At 40.0% G+C, this 15,957-nt stretch overlaps 1 protein-coding gene across 1 annotated transcript in view; it reads left to right on the forward strand.

Moving 5' to 3' along the window:
* The first annotated feature begins 772 nt into the window (after positions 1–772).
* The window catches only part of CAPZA2 (capping actin protein of muscle Z-line subunit alpha 2), a 31,270-nt gene continuing 16,085 nt past the window's right edge, over positions 773–15,957 (forward strand). Inside the window, exon 1 of the mRNA XM_065843289.2 lies at positions 773–880. Within this exon, the coding sequence (XP_065699361.1) occupies positions 842–880 (39 nt within the window). The 5' untranslated portion in view covers positions 773–841. The remainder of the gene's footprint in view (positions 881–15,957) is intronic.

Here is a 15,957-nt window from a genome sequence, read left to right on the forward strand (position 1 = left end):
CAGTACAGAAAGACATGGACCAGACGGAGAGAGACCAGAGGCCACAAAGGTGATCATAGGGATGGAACATGTCTCCTGTGAGTTCAGGCTGAGAGAGTTGGGGTTTTTCAGCCCGGAGAACACAAGGTTTTGGGAGACTTTATTGCAGCCTTTCAGTACTTAAGAGGAGCCTATGAGAAGGATGGGGACAGACATTTTAGCAGGGTCTCTTGTGATAGGACAAGAGGCAATGGGTTTAGACTGATGGAGGGGAGGTTCAGGCTAGACACGAGGAAGAAATTTTTTACACCGAGGCTTGGTGAAACACCAGGTTACCCAGAGAGGTGGTAGATGCCCCATCCATGGAGACACTGAAGGCCAGGCTGGATGGGGCTCTGAGCAACCTGATATGGTTGGAGATGTCCGTGCTCATTGCAGGGGGTTGGACTAGGTGACATTTGAAGATCTCTTCCAAACTGAACTGTGACTCTCTGATTCTATAAAAGGCAGACAGAAACCCTGCTGTCCAATCCGAAGACATCCTAAGGGGCACAGCAGGCCCTGCTCCCCACTACTCCGTCCATCGCGACACCCCGCCACCAGCTGAGGCCCCTTACTTTCCCCGAGGAAGCACCACGACAAGGACCAGCATGCACGCCACGGACACACGCGGGAACTCGGGATACTGACAACCCACCACCCCCCTTCCCTCCTGCCCCGCTGTCCGCCCCACCGCAAGACCCCGCCACGCCGTGCGCATGCGCACAGGCCCCGCCCCCAGGGAGCAGCGCAGCGAGCGGGGCCCCGCCCTTCCTGCCTGGGAGGGAGGGGACGGGGGCGGTGGCCGGGGCCAGACGGGAAGATGGCGGACCTGGAGGAGCAGCTGTCCGACGAGGAGAAGGTAGGGGTGGGTGGGGTGCTGCGCCAAGCCCGGCCGTCCTGTTGTATCCCGGCTTTCTGAGCCGAGAGGCTGTGGAGCGTGCTCGGCTCTTGCCGCAGGGCTTGTATTTTTATGGATTCGCTGCGGCCGGGCCTGTCAGTCAGGGGGCGGGAGGAGGGTCGGCGGGGAAGCCGAGGGAGGGCTGGACCGGCCGCCGCGCCGGCCCCGGCGCATCTCCCGCCGCTCCTTGTACGGTGCGGGCCCGGCGGGGGCGGGGCCCGGCGGCCGGTGGAGGCCGCGGCTGCTCTGCCGGCTCCTCGCTGCCGCCCAGGCTGTGGGCACGGCCGCTCCCGCTGTTCGCCGGGGGAACGCTGAGAGGGGACGGTGGGGAAAGGAAGAAAAGACGCGGGGCACTCTCCCTTCCCCTTCCTCCATCGGCACTTCCCGTTTCTGAGGCCTCTTGCCACTGCCCGCCGGCTGCCCGGAGCACCGGCCCCGTCCGCCCGAAGAGCGGCTTCGTGCCGGCCCTGCCCTGGCCATCCCTCCGTGTCACCCCCGCGGGCTTTGGGACGAGATGGGATACGGGAGAGGAGGGAGGGTGGGGGATGAGGAAAGCTGTTCTACTTCCTGTTAGGAGACGATAATTGGGGAAGTGTAAGGTCAGAGAGCAGAGGGTCTGGGTTAACAAGATGTACATGCAATCTCTTTTTATGGCAATTGCAAACTTCTTAGATTCAAGACAGATATTTAACGAAAAACCTCGCAAGGAACAGAGTGTCTTGTGATACCTCAGTTATCAGTGCTCCGTGTCTTCCTCCACTGGATCCAGCCTCATGGCAGCTGCCAGTTTCAGAGCCAGGGTGTGGTGGGTTGTGTATATGCTGCTGGTGTCTTTATGTAATGCACAGTATTATTCATTTCCGACTTGAAAAATGTAGGTTTTCATGGCTGTGGAAGCTGTGAGGTGACTGAAATGTGGGAGACATCAAAGAAATGATGTTTCAAACTTATCTGAAGTTACAAGAAGGATGTCCAAAATGTCTAGTTATAATACGACAGATTTTCTGCATGTTTGAGATTAATAGGACCATGTTTCAGAGCTACAGATGCGCTATACACAATGAGATCCATAGTGCTAGGATCTCACTGTTTTTTCCCAAGAGACTTTAAGACTGTGCCTTCTTCTACCTAATTTACATTCAAATACTGCCTCTCTGTTGGTACAAGTAGTAATGGAATCAGGAAGTATATGTGATAGTCCATTATTTTTTCAGGCCCTTAAATACAAGTCACTGTAATCCAGTATGCTATTACTAGAGGATATGCTTGAAAATACTTAATCCACAAGTTATCTTGGCATCACAGAACGGCTGAGGTAGGAAGGCGCCTCCGGAGGTCCATTTTGTCCAACCCCGCTGCTCAAGCATGGTCATCTAGAGCAGGCTGCTCAGGACCATACTGGCTTTTGAAAATCTCTGAGGATACAGACTCCAAAACCTCACTGGGCAACCTGTGCCAGCACTGGGTCACCCTCCCAGTAAAAAAGTGTTGCCTTATGCTCAGACAGCACCTCCTGCATTTCGTTTTGTGCCCGTTGTCTCTCATCCTGTCAAATAACAAAAGGTAAAATGGCATTTTTATCTTGCTTCTGTATGATATGCAAAGTGCTGCCTGTGCTTTTGTGACTGGTGGAGTTAAGTTCTGAACTGTCTTATATCCCTTAAGTCCAATTTTTCTGTTCTGCCCAAATGAATGCAGACCTTCTAGAGACTTCCTGCCTTAATAAAAGTGAATAGGATCAGTACTCTTCCATTGTACATTTATATTGATTCCTTTGTCCCCTTAAGTCCCATATAAAATTGATTGTCCTATATGAGTAATATTTTCCAAGCCTGGCAGTATATTTTATTGGCTAATAAAGCAAAGATGGGTAACACTGCAAACTCTTGGAAAAGCAGGCAAATATCCATGCAGATCTTGTGATGCTTTCAGTTTTTAATTTTGATGCATTTAAGTAGTGCTATCATTTTACAATAAAAATGTGTACTACTAAAAAACTTTAATCATTTTCTGATGGTATTAAACTAAAATCTAGGTAATTTTGCACTCTGAATGGATTAAATAGAAGACAATACTCAGTTTAGAGTAAAATATTTTTTGGGAGAGACTAAGTTAATGTAATTTTAAGTGTGACAGATTTGCCCTCTACTGAGCTGCTAGATGAATACCGAATGAGGAATTAAATTTAGAAGTCCCAGTTCTTAATACATATGGAGATCCTGGACTGAATTTCTTCAGTTTTAATTAATTCATGGTATCTCAATTGACACTTGTTATGAAAGAAACTGTAAATATTTTTGAAGTTAAAACTTGTCAAACTCCATAAAAATGTTATCTCAAACATTCAGTTTTACTGAGCTAAAAAAATCAGCTGGATAGCATTTTGAAAAGCACACCCTCCTCACTCATCCAGTTGGGACTATAAACAAATGTAGGAGTAGAAGCAGACAGACAAGCATTCATTTTCATGGGGAATAAAGCACATTGCTCCTTTATATACTTTTCTCCTGTGATACAGAACTGACACTATCGAAGGCTGACACAGATGGTGGTAGAGTTTTGTAGGTAATTTCAATAGAGACATAACTGTAACACTAATCAAAACTGCTGAGGAGGAAAGAGGGTGAACAGAATAATTTGGTTGTACCAGACGCCTAAGGATGCTTTAAAATAGTGAGATAAAGTGATGTATTCCTAAGTCAAGTTCTGAAGGGTCTTTGATTCATGTCTTGCTTTGACCTAAGTGTTGCAAAGACAGTATGTGGTTCCATCTGCAGCAGCTCTATCTTCCTGTTGCTGTCTAGTAGTCAGTTTAAGATGGCTGTGTTTAGCTCTAGTGTAATTCAGAATTAAAACCTGCAGTGTGTAGTGTAAGTGAGAATACTGAAATGGCATGAATTGGAGTAGTGGCAAAATAGGGAGTTATAGTTCAGGTAAAGAAGCTCTAAAACCAAGGAAGGAGAAGAGTCAGTTGCCAGGAAGAACATGATTTCAATATGCATGATTGAGTGATTTCAAAGCCAATTTTGTTCCTTAGATTCACATTTTAGCATGAGATTTTTGAAGCGTTGCTTATCTTTTAAAGTCATGATAGTAAATGTGAGGATAAATTTTAAAAAGCTTTATTACAAAAATCTGAGAACTATTTGTAGTAAATATGATGTGTGAGATTTGTGAACATCCAAAGATCTGAAGTTGGGCCATTGCCACTGAAAGTTACTGGCTTTAGCATCCAGTACCAGGATTTTTCCAGTGATAAAAACAGCTTTTGTGAAACAGTATTTTGTAGTTGCTTTATTCACGTAAGAGCTTTCAAAATTTCAGTGTCCTAGGTGGAAAAACAAAAGTTTATGCTTGTTTTGGTCTATAAATAAAAATGAGGTGTGAGAGATAGAAATCTTGAAGCCCTGAACTCTTGAGGGAGATAATGAATGGAAGTCATCACTTCTATGCCCTTCCTATGGGAAATGCATCCTCACTTAACAAGTCTGGAATGCTATAACTATTTATTTATTCAGCATATTTGCAGTAGGTTTTTTTTTTTTTTGAAGTCTAGTAAGCTTTTTTTTTTTTTTTTTTTTTCAATTTTATTTTGTTCCAATTTCTCTACAAATTGTTTTCCTACCTGTGGTTATGTCAAACTAATAAGCATATATAAAAATGCTTTTAATGAGCATATTAGTGTGTATATAAAAGCTACAATTTACCTAGATTATTATAGGCAATGATTAATGGAAGGTACTGATTTTACTGTAAAAGATGCATTTACTAATGTAAATATTCATTAGCAAATAACAGTGCAAATGCCAGACAAGACTAAAACTATTTAAATCATAAAACTAGTGTTCTGCAGTCCGTTTTTGGTGACTCAGGGTTATGTTTAGTGTGGATTTTGTTGTGTGGGGTTTTTTTAATAGGAATCTCTTCTCTACCAAGCGCAGGAGTTAAATAGCTCTATTGTCATCTAGCTAAAACCTGAGAAAATCAGGAAGTCTTTAGGTCGGAAAGGGGAGACTCCTTGTAGGGAAGGATAACACATCACAATTTTTAATACAAAAATTAGCTCTTGCATTCCATAAAATGCCAAGCATATAAATATGGGAATTGTTGAACATGATCTTAAAAAAGGGACCACACCCTTCAGTAAGGTTATATTTCATCAGTTCCCAGTGATCAGGAAGGCATGTTCACTAAGGTGGGGTTTAACAGGAGGTCAGCTTGCTGTAATTAGAGCAAAACTTCTGATGAGGAAGTACTCCTGTTTGTGAAAAGGAGCCAGTTTAGCTGCCAGGTGCATTGGGTAGCTTTGTAACTTAAGTTAGGTGTCAATACCTACAGATCAAAGTAATAAAGGTGTGTGTCTTACACCAACAAAACTGCAGTTTAGTTTTGTCAGATTGCTTAAGGAAAACTTGTGTCTTTACTCAGTGCCTGAGATGAAAAGTCTGTGCCAGTGAAATACATTCTTTTGTGTATGTAACTTTGTCTTCAAAACATAATAAGGTGATGACAGATCTCATCTGCATGTACAAGGCCACCAATGCGGGAGGTTCAGATTCAGGTGTTTCCTTAATGCAAGCATAAACCTTTATCCTGAAACTGCTTCAGAAGTGTTAGCAGGTTTTTTTGACAGGAGAATATTGCTTTTTTTAAAAAGTCTTCACATGTATTACAGCTGCATATGTGCTCTAAATCATTAATTTTGGAAGGATCTTGAATTCTCACTTTTGGAAGTACTCTGATTGAGACATGGAGACTGTAGATGATTAGAAGCAGAATGTGAATAGCCTTTTGTAGGTATAATTGCACTGTAATCTGTAAGGTCAACTTAAGGTAAAGTTTTGCAAGTGTCCTTAATGTTATTTCTTTGTAGTTCATCAGTGTACACTTTGTTTTATATTGAAAAGTGCAGCTTTGCTAATGTGTCTAGCAGGAGAATCTTATGAATTCTCTGGTTCTTGTTATATTTAAATTTGAAATGGAAATGCTGTAACAGGTTCTGATGGCAGGTTGAAAAACCTTTAATAATGAAATTTGAAATAACTCAGTTGTTGTTTAAATGTATCTTCTGTTTAATTCACTACATTATCAAAGGGGTGAAATTTCACTTTTTTCCACAAGTGAAATGTAACAGAAGTTGTGTGGAAGGAATTGTTTTTGCAAAGGTGGGGTTAAACTCAATGGTTACACTTTGATAACATTTTGAGGAAATTCTTTAATAAGAATGAGGAAGCTGGGAGTGCTGCTCAGAGTGACACGTAATTCTGAATATAGCAGTCCTCTCAAAATTAAGATTTTTATGTACGTCCTAAGATATCGTAGTGCGTTGACTTGAGTTAGGAATTAGTTTTTTTAAAAATGCATCAGTACCCTTGAGATTGAACAACAGAAATTGTAATCCCTTGGTTGTGAAATTGCAGGAGGTGTTCCACATGTCTGAAAAAATGATCAGATACTGTGTGTATAACTGCAAAGAATAACTTCATTTATTTGTAGAGTCATACAGGCTGGAAGAAACTTCTGGAGGTAACCTGAATGCTGCTTGGTCAAAGCAGGCCAGCAGAGATCAGATTTCTTAGGGACTTGCACTTTGAGTTTTGGTATCTCCAAGAATGGAGAGTGCACAGGCTCTGACATATCGCAAAGTTTACCTACACTCATGGACAAAAACTTTTCTTAATATTTAATTGGTGTGTCCAGTGCTGCTCGTCTTTTCACTGTGCACCTCCGTAGAAGGTTATTAGGCAAAATTGCCTATTTTTTACAAGCCGAAAATAATCATGTGAAGCTTAAAGATGAACACAGATAAAATCTCTTAATCCAAATACAAGATCAGTGCTTTCTAGAACTGCAGTTTGTATATTCTTTCGTTATTAGCAGTTTGAAGAAATTAGATACTTTTTTGTGGACTTTGACTTTTCTCATGTCACAGAGTGTTTATTTGAGTGGACCATCAAAAACCCCGTGCTTGTTGCCTCTGTGCTCACAGAACTCTTGCAGAAGCTTCCTATCCAAGAAACCTCATAGTTTAAGTAGATAAGAGAAACAAATTGAACTAAAAATAGAGAAGAGTAATAGAAAAAAATTGCTGACAAATCCGGTAATGAAACTGGAGACAATAATTTGTGATATAACAGGGAAGGTTCTATTGCCTACCAACACTGACATCAACCTGCAGTTCTGCTGTGAAATACCATCTTTGATTCATTGCAGTTTTGACAGCCAAAGGGGAATAGGATAAGGATTTTAGCCATGTTATTTAGTGAATAACTATTTTTCTCAGGCAGCACTGTAATATTTCCTTCCATTTTTCTGAAAGCAGAGTATAAAGGAATTTGAACTGCTCATGCAGAAATGAAAGCAGATTTTTCAGCATATGGAAATTACCTTTTTTATCCTTGACTAAAGAAACTTCTGAAAATGTAAAATGTTTCACTTTCTTAACAGAAGGCATTAAAACTTTCAACCTAATAGGTAACTTTAAGAGAGAATTTTAAGATACTGGAATTGGGCTGGGGAGGTGTACAGTTAAGGTGACATCTTATTCTGTGACTTTTAATAAAGGAATTTTTCGTAGAGCAAGCTCTGATCTTGTTCCTTTTCTCTCCCTGCTGCTATTGAGTCCAAGTTTGGTGTCCTTGGAGTATAAATAATGAACTTGGAGCAGTAGGAAGGATCACTTTAAAAATTCAGGCTTTGTGGTGGAAGAATGCTTTGCAAATGTGAACTAAGTGCTTTTTAGGTTCTAGTAGTTACCACTCTGTAAAGACTGCTGAGAAGGAGAGGGCTGGTTGCTGCAAGAGAGGAGCACATGTTGGGCTGACAGGACATCTTGATTCTTTATGTGGGAGACAATCCTATCAGTTTCTTTCTTTGTGAAGTCTTAGCCATTTCTTATACCTTTTACTTTTCAAACAGACAGTAATGTTTTACTTTTCAATAAATGTAAAATTATACTGCTCTTTCAATTTTCAATGAATGACTTTTGCACGGAAATTCTGGGATTTTATTTTTTTTTATTATGCTTGTTATCTGTTGTCTGTCTGTTCCATAAGTAAAGTACGCAATTGCTCAGCTTCTAAAGGTTTTATGGATAATATTTACTCATAAATTTACATCAGACCAATAACTGCATTAGACCTTTGTCAAACCACATGAGATTTCTCTTTAGCAAAGGGAGTGGTAGTCCCTAGCATGCTTTTCCCAAAGCAATACTTTGTTTCTTGGGTTGATTACATATGTAGGGTTTGACCCTGCAATGACATAGGAAGTCCCTGAGAGTGATACAGTTTGAGATACTGATATTTTAAAGCACCCAGTGTACAGTCTCTTGAGACTGGAACTTAATGCCACTTTATTGGACACACCTTCCAGTCATCTTTTTCTCCTCTTTGTTCTTCAAGTCCTTTGAAAGTTACTGAAAGCAACTTTTGTCTGAGTTGTGAACCTGAGATGTTCTTTACCTTTTTTTTTTTTTTCTCCCTCCTGGGTACTCATATTATGAGCTTTCATGTACATACCTGGAAGAAGGACTACTACGTTAAAGATAAGAACTTGCAGTAAAGATACAGCAGGAGGAATGTTCTGTATGACAATTTTGGAACATTGATAATTTTAGAATAACTTTTGCATGTATGTGGTTTTCCAGGCAGCTACTGAGAAGACAGGCTTTCAGAGAAATACAGATGTGGGAAAAAATTAATATAATGTGGTCTGCTGTCTGTATTATAATTACAAGTTCACAGCTTTGGTAATTGGTAATAGCTGAAGCTGAAGTTTCAGGTTTATCTTGTTCCTTTAACATTTACAAACAAAACATACTTGTTTCCTTAATTTGAGACCAGTACAGTTCTTTCTATGTGTTTCTGAATTAAAATATGGTAAGTGTATGACATAAAAAGGTGTTCAATTAGATACAGTTAGGGGTAATAAAAGCAACTGCAAAATGACATGGGGGAGATTTGTCTTCTCTGATTTTTTTTTTTTTTTCTAGTTAGACCTGTGTATTACCCAAGTAATATACATTGCTTTCATATTCTTTGTTATCTGTACCTGATATAATGAGTCTCAGAAGTCCTGTTTTGGTTTGTGTTTTTTTAATCCTTCCTCTTGATATGATGTGGTGTGTAAAGATTTTGAGATGGAGACTTTTATGTTTAGATTCACTGTAGGGCCTTTCAGCCGCAGTGTAACAGTCGGCACCTTTCAAAATGGTTATTTTAGTGAAAATTAATCTCAGTTCTTCAGGTAGAAAGAATGCAGCTAGAATACCTCACACTGTAAAATTTAGTTTTTGCACCACTGTTAAGTGTTGGAACTATTACGTACTCTAAAATACCTGTATTTTAAAAATAATTGAGGAAAACACATGTTATACAGACGCAATGCAGCTTCAGGCGTTACTATGAAGGAAATGTCTGTGCAGTCAGAGCCATAGGCATGGAATGTGCCCCTCCTTTCCTGTGCCACAGAACCACATTTTTGCAGGGTTTTCTTCCTCAGTTCTCCCAGAAGCACAAGTAAATTTAGTACTGCAGTGCATTTTTCAGTTGAGCTTGGTAGGAAAGCAGTTGCAACGCTACTCTTTCTATTCATTCCCTTTGTACCAGACTCGCTCTCTTTGCTCCATGTTTCTGTGAGGTGCCAAATGTTTTTGGATGCTTCTTCAATATTTGAAATCATACCTGTGGGTATGAGTGAGGTTTCCTGAGGTGCTGTGAGATGGTTTGCTGCTGTCACGGGGTGATCCCTTTCTCACTGGCCTGTTGAAGGCTTATTCACCTCACTAAACTGTTATCAGCAAGAAGCCATAATTATTTGACTCTCTGGATAAGTGAATTGGTTTCTATGTTCTTGCCACCTTCGAAAGCTGTTCTTTAGCTAGATCAATTTGCTTCTCTGAGTGCTCAAAGAAATACATGAACATTGATGGTACAAAGGAGTTTGTAAAAACAGATCACAGGACTTATTTTGGGACAAGACAGGAAGATAGTCCTTTTGGTGGCAGCAGCACCATAGAATTAGTATTATAGCAAATATGAAACATTTCCAGCTCTTCCTTATTTTAAAAGATGAGATTGCTGGGGTAACATCCTGGGAATTTAATGAGCGATTGGAACCAGTGATACCAAGTATCTACTTGTCCAAAGGAGGAGCCAGTTACGTTTTTTTAAACACTGAAGGGTTTGTAAACTCAGAACTATGATGTTTGCAATCCTGATCGATCATCGAGGATTGTATCTTGAAGATTATTTCTGAGGTGGCTGATTGAATCTTAGACTGTGTTCCTTGATGTGCTGATACAGGTATCAGTGCAAAATGAATTTTGACTGGTAGAAGATATCAGAGCAGTTTTGTTGTTTGTTAAAAAGTAGAGCTGCGTAATGAAAAATAAAAGCTCAGCTGAACTCAAAACATGAGCTTCACTCAAACTCAAAACTCAACAAAACTAGACAATTCTTTTGTCTGGTATCATTCCAGGTAGTGCAAACAGGATCCATGAATGACTTGCATGTTATTGTGAATATGAGTTACAGGGTTTTGAGAGAATTGGAAATTTATCTAGTTTGAATCAGCTTTATTAATTTATTAACTGTGTTAATATTTCTGTAGCTATGGGCTAATGGTGGGAAGCCCCTCTAGCTACCTGTAAATAGAGTTCAGTGGATCAAGACAAAGCCATTTGCTTAGTTGCCAGCAGAAAGGTTTCCTGAAGCAGCAAGAACTGCAGCAGAAGGCATAATACCAGGAGTGGGGCTCTTTGGACTCTTGACTGTTCCTAGAGCAGAACCAAAGAGCTCCCTTTTCCCAAATGTGACATCTCACCTACTTTTCTTGCCCAACATAGGTTCATGTGAGTGGGACATTTATGTTGTTTTCTGAGGAAGCAAGGATGCTCTCAGGAATCCAGAATATAAATGCATGATATACAGTGTATATATATATATATATCTGTATGTATATATGTTCATATATATAAAGCACCTATCACCATGTTGATAAACATTCTTTGGAACCACTTCTGATACATTACAGGAGGAACACACCTTGCTCCTTCTCTAACTCTTTCTATTAACATAATAGCCATTTAAAGTAACTGCTGGAACCTTTGCTTTTTGGTGTGATCAGCAACAAAGTTGTCTTTGAGTGGAAATGTATTGTGGAGGTCTTCTGTTACTTCCCTACACCCTCCTTCCAAATTTGCATGAAGTTTTTAGCTAAAAATAGCTTTTAATATGTACTTCACTGTTTCATTTTTATGGCTCCAGATCAGTAAACTTTAACCTGTTAATGAGTGTAGAGGAAGGGTGGGTCTCTCTGCTGCAAGGAGTTCGCAGGTGAACTTCAAATAAGTGATGTATAGGAAGGAGAAAGGGCAGAGTATGTGGTTTCACAGCATCTTGCTCACCAGCGTGTTTTTCCTGCAGGTGGACAGTGTGGCTGTTGATTGCAAGAGTGAGCTGTCAGGGTGCCTGGCAAATACAACTGTATTTCTGTGAAATTAAAAAGAGGAAAAGAAAAAAGGGAAAGCTAACTGAAATTTTAATGCCTCTTTTATTGTTAGATGTACCCTAGTTAATTAGTGAGCATGTCTCAGTTGAGCTGACAGTGATGTGGCGGGAGCCCCTGCAGTCTGTGTGCACACACTCCGGACCATATATAGACACCCACAGAGCACAAGGTCGGGCTTTTCAACCAGAGTTAGTTCCGATGTGCCAGGAACCGGAAGAGTGGTTTGAGGGCATCTGAAGTCACTGCGTGTAACTTCTTTGAAATAAAACAAACTTCAGAATGTCTCAGTCTGGAAAACGTAGAGAAGTAGAATTTCTGTATGTATCTGATAAGTGTCATGCCTCGAGAGAAATTAGATTGTGAAAGAAAAGCAAAAGTATGAAAACAAGGGAGATGTAGCATAACTGACACCATTCTGTACATTGCTACCTCTGTGCTTGTGTAATCTGAAAACTGCAAATACTGTAATAACTGAGCACAGGCATTTGTTGATAGACTAATTATTTTAATCCCTATCACATTGAAGAATTAGGCATTATTATACCCAATATTCATGCTTATCACATGCCACAAGCCTGTTCTTTTGTCTTTTGCTGAGCTTCTCAGTCTGAATTTTTACTTTAACTGAAATATTACACTTTATAAAATCAAAATTTTATAACTGATGTGATGAATAGGATTTGGCTTCAGTTTAATTGAGAAAGTAAATCTCACCAGCTCTTACCTACTGATTCATACCTCCGTTTAGGTGAGAATTGATGGCTGTGACTGGTGTATATGTGAAAATTGGATAAAGAGAACACCTGCAGTGGGGAATGCTTCCCATCTCAATGTTTCAGAAGTCGTCTTTTTTTTTTTTTTGTAATTTCCTCTCAACCTTCTGTATGATTTCATGAAAATATATTTAGCTTGGGTTTGTCCATTCAAGGATTAAATGTAGTCCATGTGCAATTCCTTACATAGGCTTGTGGTAAAAGCTGTTTGCAAGACCTGTTTTTTGTGAACCATTGATGATCAGATGTTCTGGATTAATGAACTCTGAAGTTGATAGTTTCTTGCAAGCCACTCTGCAGACATTTAACTGAAAACAGCAGCTGTAAATCTAATTTTGGAAACTACGTCAGTAAAACACTGTCTTAAACTTTAGGTGATATTTTGGGAGTAACTAGAGTATTAAGTGTAGAAACTTCAGGTGTTTTCTGCCTTGGCTTTTGAGTTTTCTGAAGGAATACTCAGCTGTAACCTAATTTATTGTTGCTTATATGTGTATAAGGTTCTTGTACTGTGTGTGAAGGTGCAGTTCTCTTCAATGAAAAAGATTCTGTCACTTAAACTTCTAAAATGTTATATTGTTTGTGTTTTGACTTGTTCAAATCAGTTCTGATCCATTTGTTAAAGTCTCACTGTATGGAATCACCAGCATTGGTTTCAACTGTAATGCATCTAACTGAAGTGTTTTCTTAAACAGTTTTCAGCAAAAATAACTTCCTATCTCAACTAGAGTATATTGCTGTTGAGCCTTTTGTCTGTTGCTTTGTATTACAGGGAATGTTCTTTGTGCTACATGTGCACTGTAATTTTTTTTTAATTTGCCCATGAACACCACATTTTGTATGGACTATCCCTTTGTTTAACTTGTGCTTACTCAAGAGGTAGCTGAGCCGGTAGCTTTTACTGCCAAAAGGGGGAGATCTTAATCTCATTGAAGCTCATGAAAGTGTGTTCATGTTTCCTCAGTATCAATGTGGTTTTGGGAAACAGAGAAACCTGTCTCAGAGTATTTATTTCTGGAAAAACTCAGTGTTACTAGAGAAGCTGTAAGTACTTTTCAGTTCTTAAGTGAGACTACTGGATCTAATTCTTTTCTATGGCCTTCTTTTATGTTTAGTTGGGAAAATCTGACTTTTTCAGATACTCATCTCCACAGATAAATTGATTTGGTTTAACTGCTGAAGAAAAGTGGATTAGTTTTAAGTGGGCCTCACAAAGGTAGGTTTGCAAAATGCAGAATGTCTTAGCTGATTGGCTCTGGAGACACATTAGTCTTTTTGCTTCTGTAAACATGAACATACTGTATAGTTCTTGATGAGATGCTCATTGCAAATTTGCATGATTCTGTTTAACTATGCTATAAGAAGTGACATCTATGATGAGTTATTGCAGTGAAAAAATTCTCATGGAGGAACTGAATTTGCTAGTAAAAAGTTCATTAAAAGCAATGTTTAGGTTGGTCTGTTAGTATTCAATACTTCTGAATGGGTATTACTCATACTGTAGCTAATGTGATTGATAAGTCATTCTATCTTGCTGATAGAAAAAAAACCACAACCGTTTTACATTAGCAAAACAGGTGAAAATGAGGTATTATTCCAGTTTTAGTACAGACTTGTTATCTTGTCTTACAGATATTGCCAGTTTAAAGCACATAGTCATTCAGAGTACAGTTTGGGCAACAAAGTTTTGCATAGTTTTGCTCACTTAGCTGCTGCTCAGCCCAAAACTGATGGATCTTTTATTTCAGAACTCATATGTCTCTAAGTCTTGTTTCTCTGTTTGCCTAGAGCTAACCTGGCCTTGGTGGGAGTTTGCAGTCCTGGTCATGGCCTGAAGTCGAGGAACCAAGAAACAGTGTCCCTTCGTCTAACTTTGAGCTGGGAGTCAGCCTGATAGTCAGGCTCTGAAAGCTTTTAAGTGTGAGACCTAAATTCTGGTCTGATCCCAGACTCTGTTGATGTCCTGGTAATAGGGCCTTGGAGGCTGTCTTGCCCTTCTCCTTTGTGAGTGCTTTAATTGCACTATTAGGTTAGCTGCATTTCATGTCCTTCAGATTTCGTTGGGTTGAGCACTGAGCTGTGTACAGAGTGCCCTAACTTCAGCAGGAGGGGCAGGGAGTATGTCCTCACTTGGGAAAAGTGGGCAGGTAGGTGGTTGGGGTAATGTGTCTAATGCAGATGAGTTTATGTTCCTGTGGGTCAAAGGAGACAATCCAAGTCATGCTTGCTTCTTAGCTGGACCGGTGCTTTAATAAGCTGCGATAGAAAAAGATGCTCTTGCCTCTCTGTGTCTTTTTTGAGAAGAGTAAATTCTGTGGCATTTATCTCAGTGTAATGTAAATTTACATTTTTTTTGTTTCCATGTAAAGAAAAGTTCTGATTTAGGTATTCGAGGCAGCAGATAAAAGCTGTCTGCAATCCCAAGTGTAGTATTCCATTTAGAAAGCTGGTAACAGTCAGCCTTTCCATTTCCATCAGCCAGCTCAGAGTGGCTGTGTGCTGACTGTTGGAGCAGAAAGCTGCCGGCGCTGGTCAGGTTTGGTCACTGCTAAGGAGGCAGCTGAGCACTCACAGAGCACTCTGAGCATGAACCATCTCTGCTGGAGACCAGCCCTCTGATACTTGGGCCCTGTCAAGCACCAGGGGCCTGAACGCTGACTGTAAAACCTATCTACAACTCAGTTTAAGAGCTCTAGTGTGCTCAGTTCTTTGGTAGTTTCAAATATATAAAAATGTGTAAACATCAAGCATTCTTTGGTTATTTTTAGGCATTTGTTAATGGAATATGTGCTTCTCAGACACCTTCATTTCAAACAGGAAGGCCAGAGTGCAGACACTGAATCTGCCAGGTCTCTGCTCCACAGAAATGCAACTGAAGGTGTTAAAAATGGGAGCTGTGGTTCAGGTAGTGTCCTGTATTGGAACAGCAACATTTTATCAAGAATGCACAAGAGCTTTCAACTTCTCCTGAAGTTAGATAACTGTGAAGTGTGGAGGATAGGAACTTCTGTCAGGTTAAGTTAGGAAGCCAACATTTATTTATTCATTTTTGTAATTGATGCCCCTAACAATTTAAGGCAGAAAGAATAACGAATGTCAGTATGCTGAGTGACATTCTACGGAATAGTTGAAAAGTTTTAAGGTGGTTTCACATTAGAAAACAAGCATATTAATGCTCCTTTTGCAAGCACATATGTCTATACCTGCGCAGTAAACCTGTTCAGGGAACCGGTCTGAAAAAAATAAAGATAGATAACCTTTCTAGTTTAGCTCGCTGTGCAGTTGTACAAGTGCTTGGGCAAGCAGGAGGAGGGAGAAGACCAGGGCAGGGGCATGTACTTTCAGAGGTAGTACTGACTGATGCTGTGTTTTGTCTGCTAGAAGTTAGAGCTGACTGCAATTGCTCAAGGACTTGCACTAAGGATGTTCTCAGGGTGTTTTTTAAACTTTATCTGCTGATACTGTGGTACAAGGAGGCCTTACAGGTAAATGCAGGTGAAATTATATGCTTTAGTGTCTAAGCAAGTGTTTTTCAGCTTACATAATCCATTGATTGAAGTCTTGCTGTGGGTCTTTTGCAAAATTTAGAACCATAGGTTGTCTGGTAAAATTAGAGGAGAAACTTTGAAGATGGCATGTGTCTTCACCACGAGTTTGGGTTCTCTTAGAATGTGTGTTGATTCCTAGGCATCCATGGACTCAAAGTTGAAATAGATTGTGAATCAGTCTTATTTGTTATATTAATCTTTCTTT

This window comes from Patagioenas fasciata, chromosome 1 (genome assembly GCF_037038585.1).
Source record: "Patagioenas fasciata isolate bPatFas1 chromosome 1, bPatFas1.hap1, whole genome shotgun sequence".
Lineage (NCBI taxonomy): Eukaryota > Metazoa > Chordata > Aves > Columbiformes > Columbidae > Patagioenas > Patagioenas fasciata.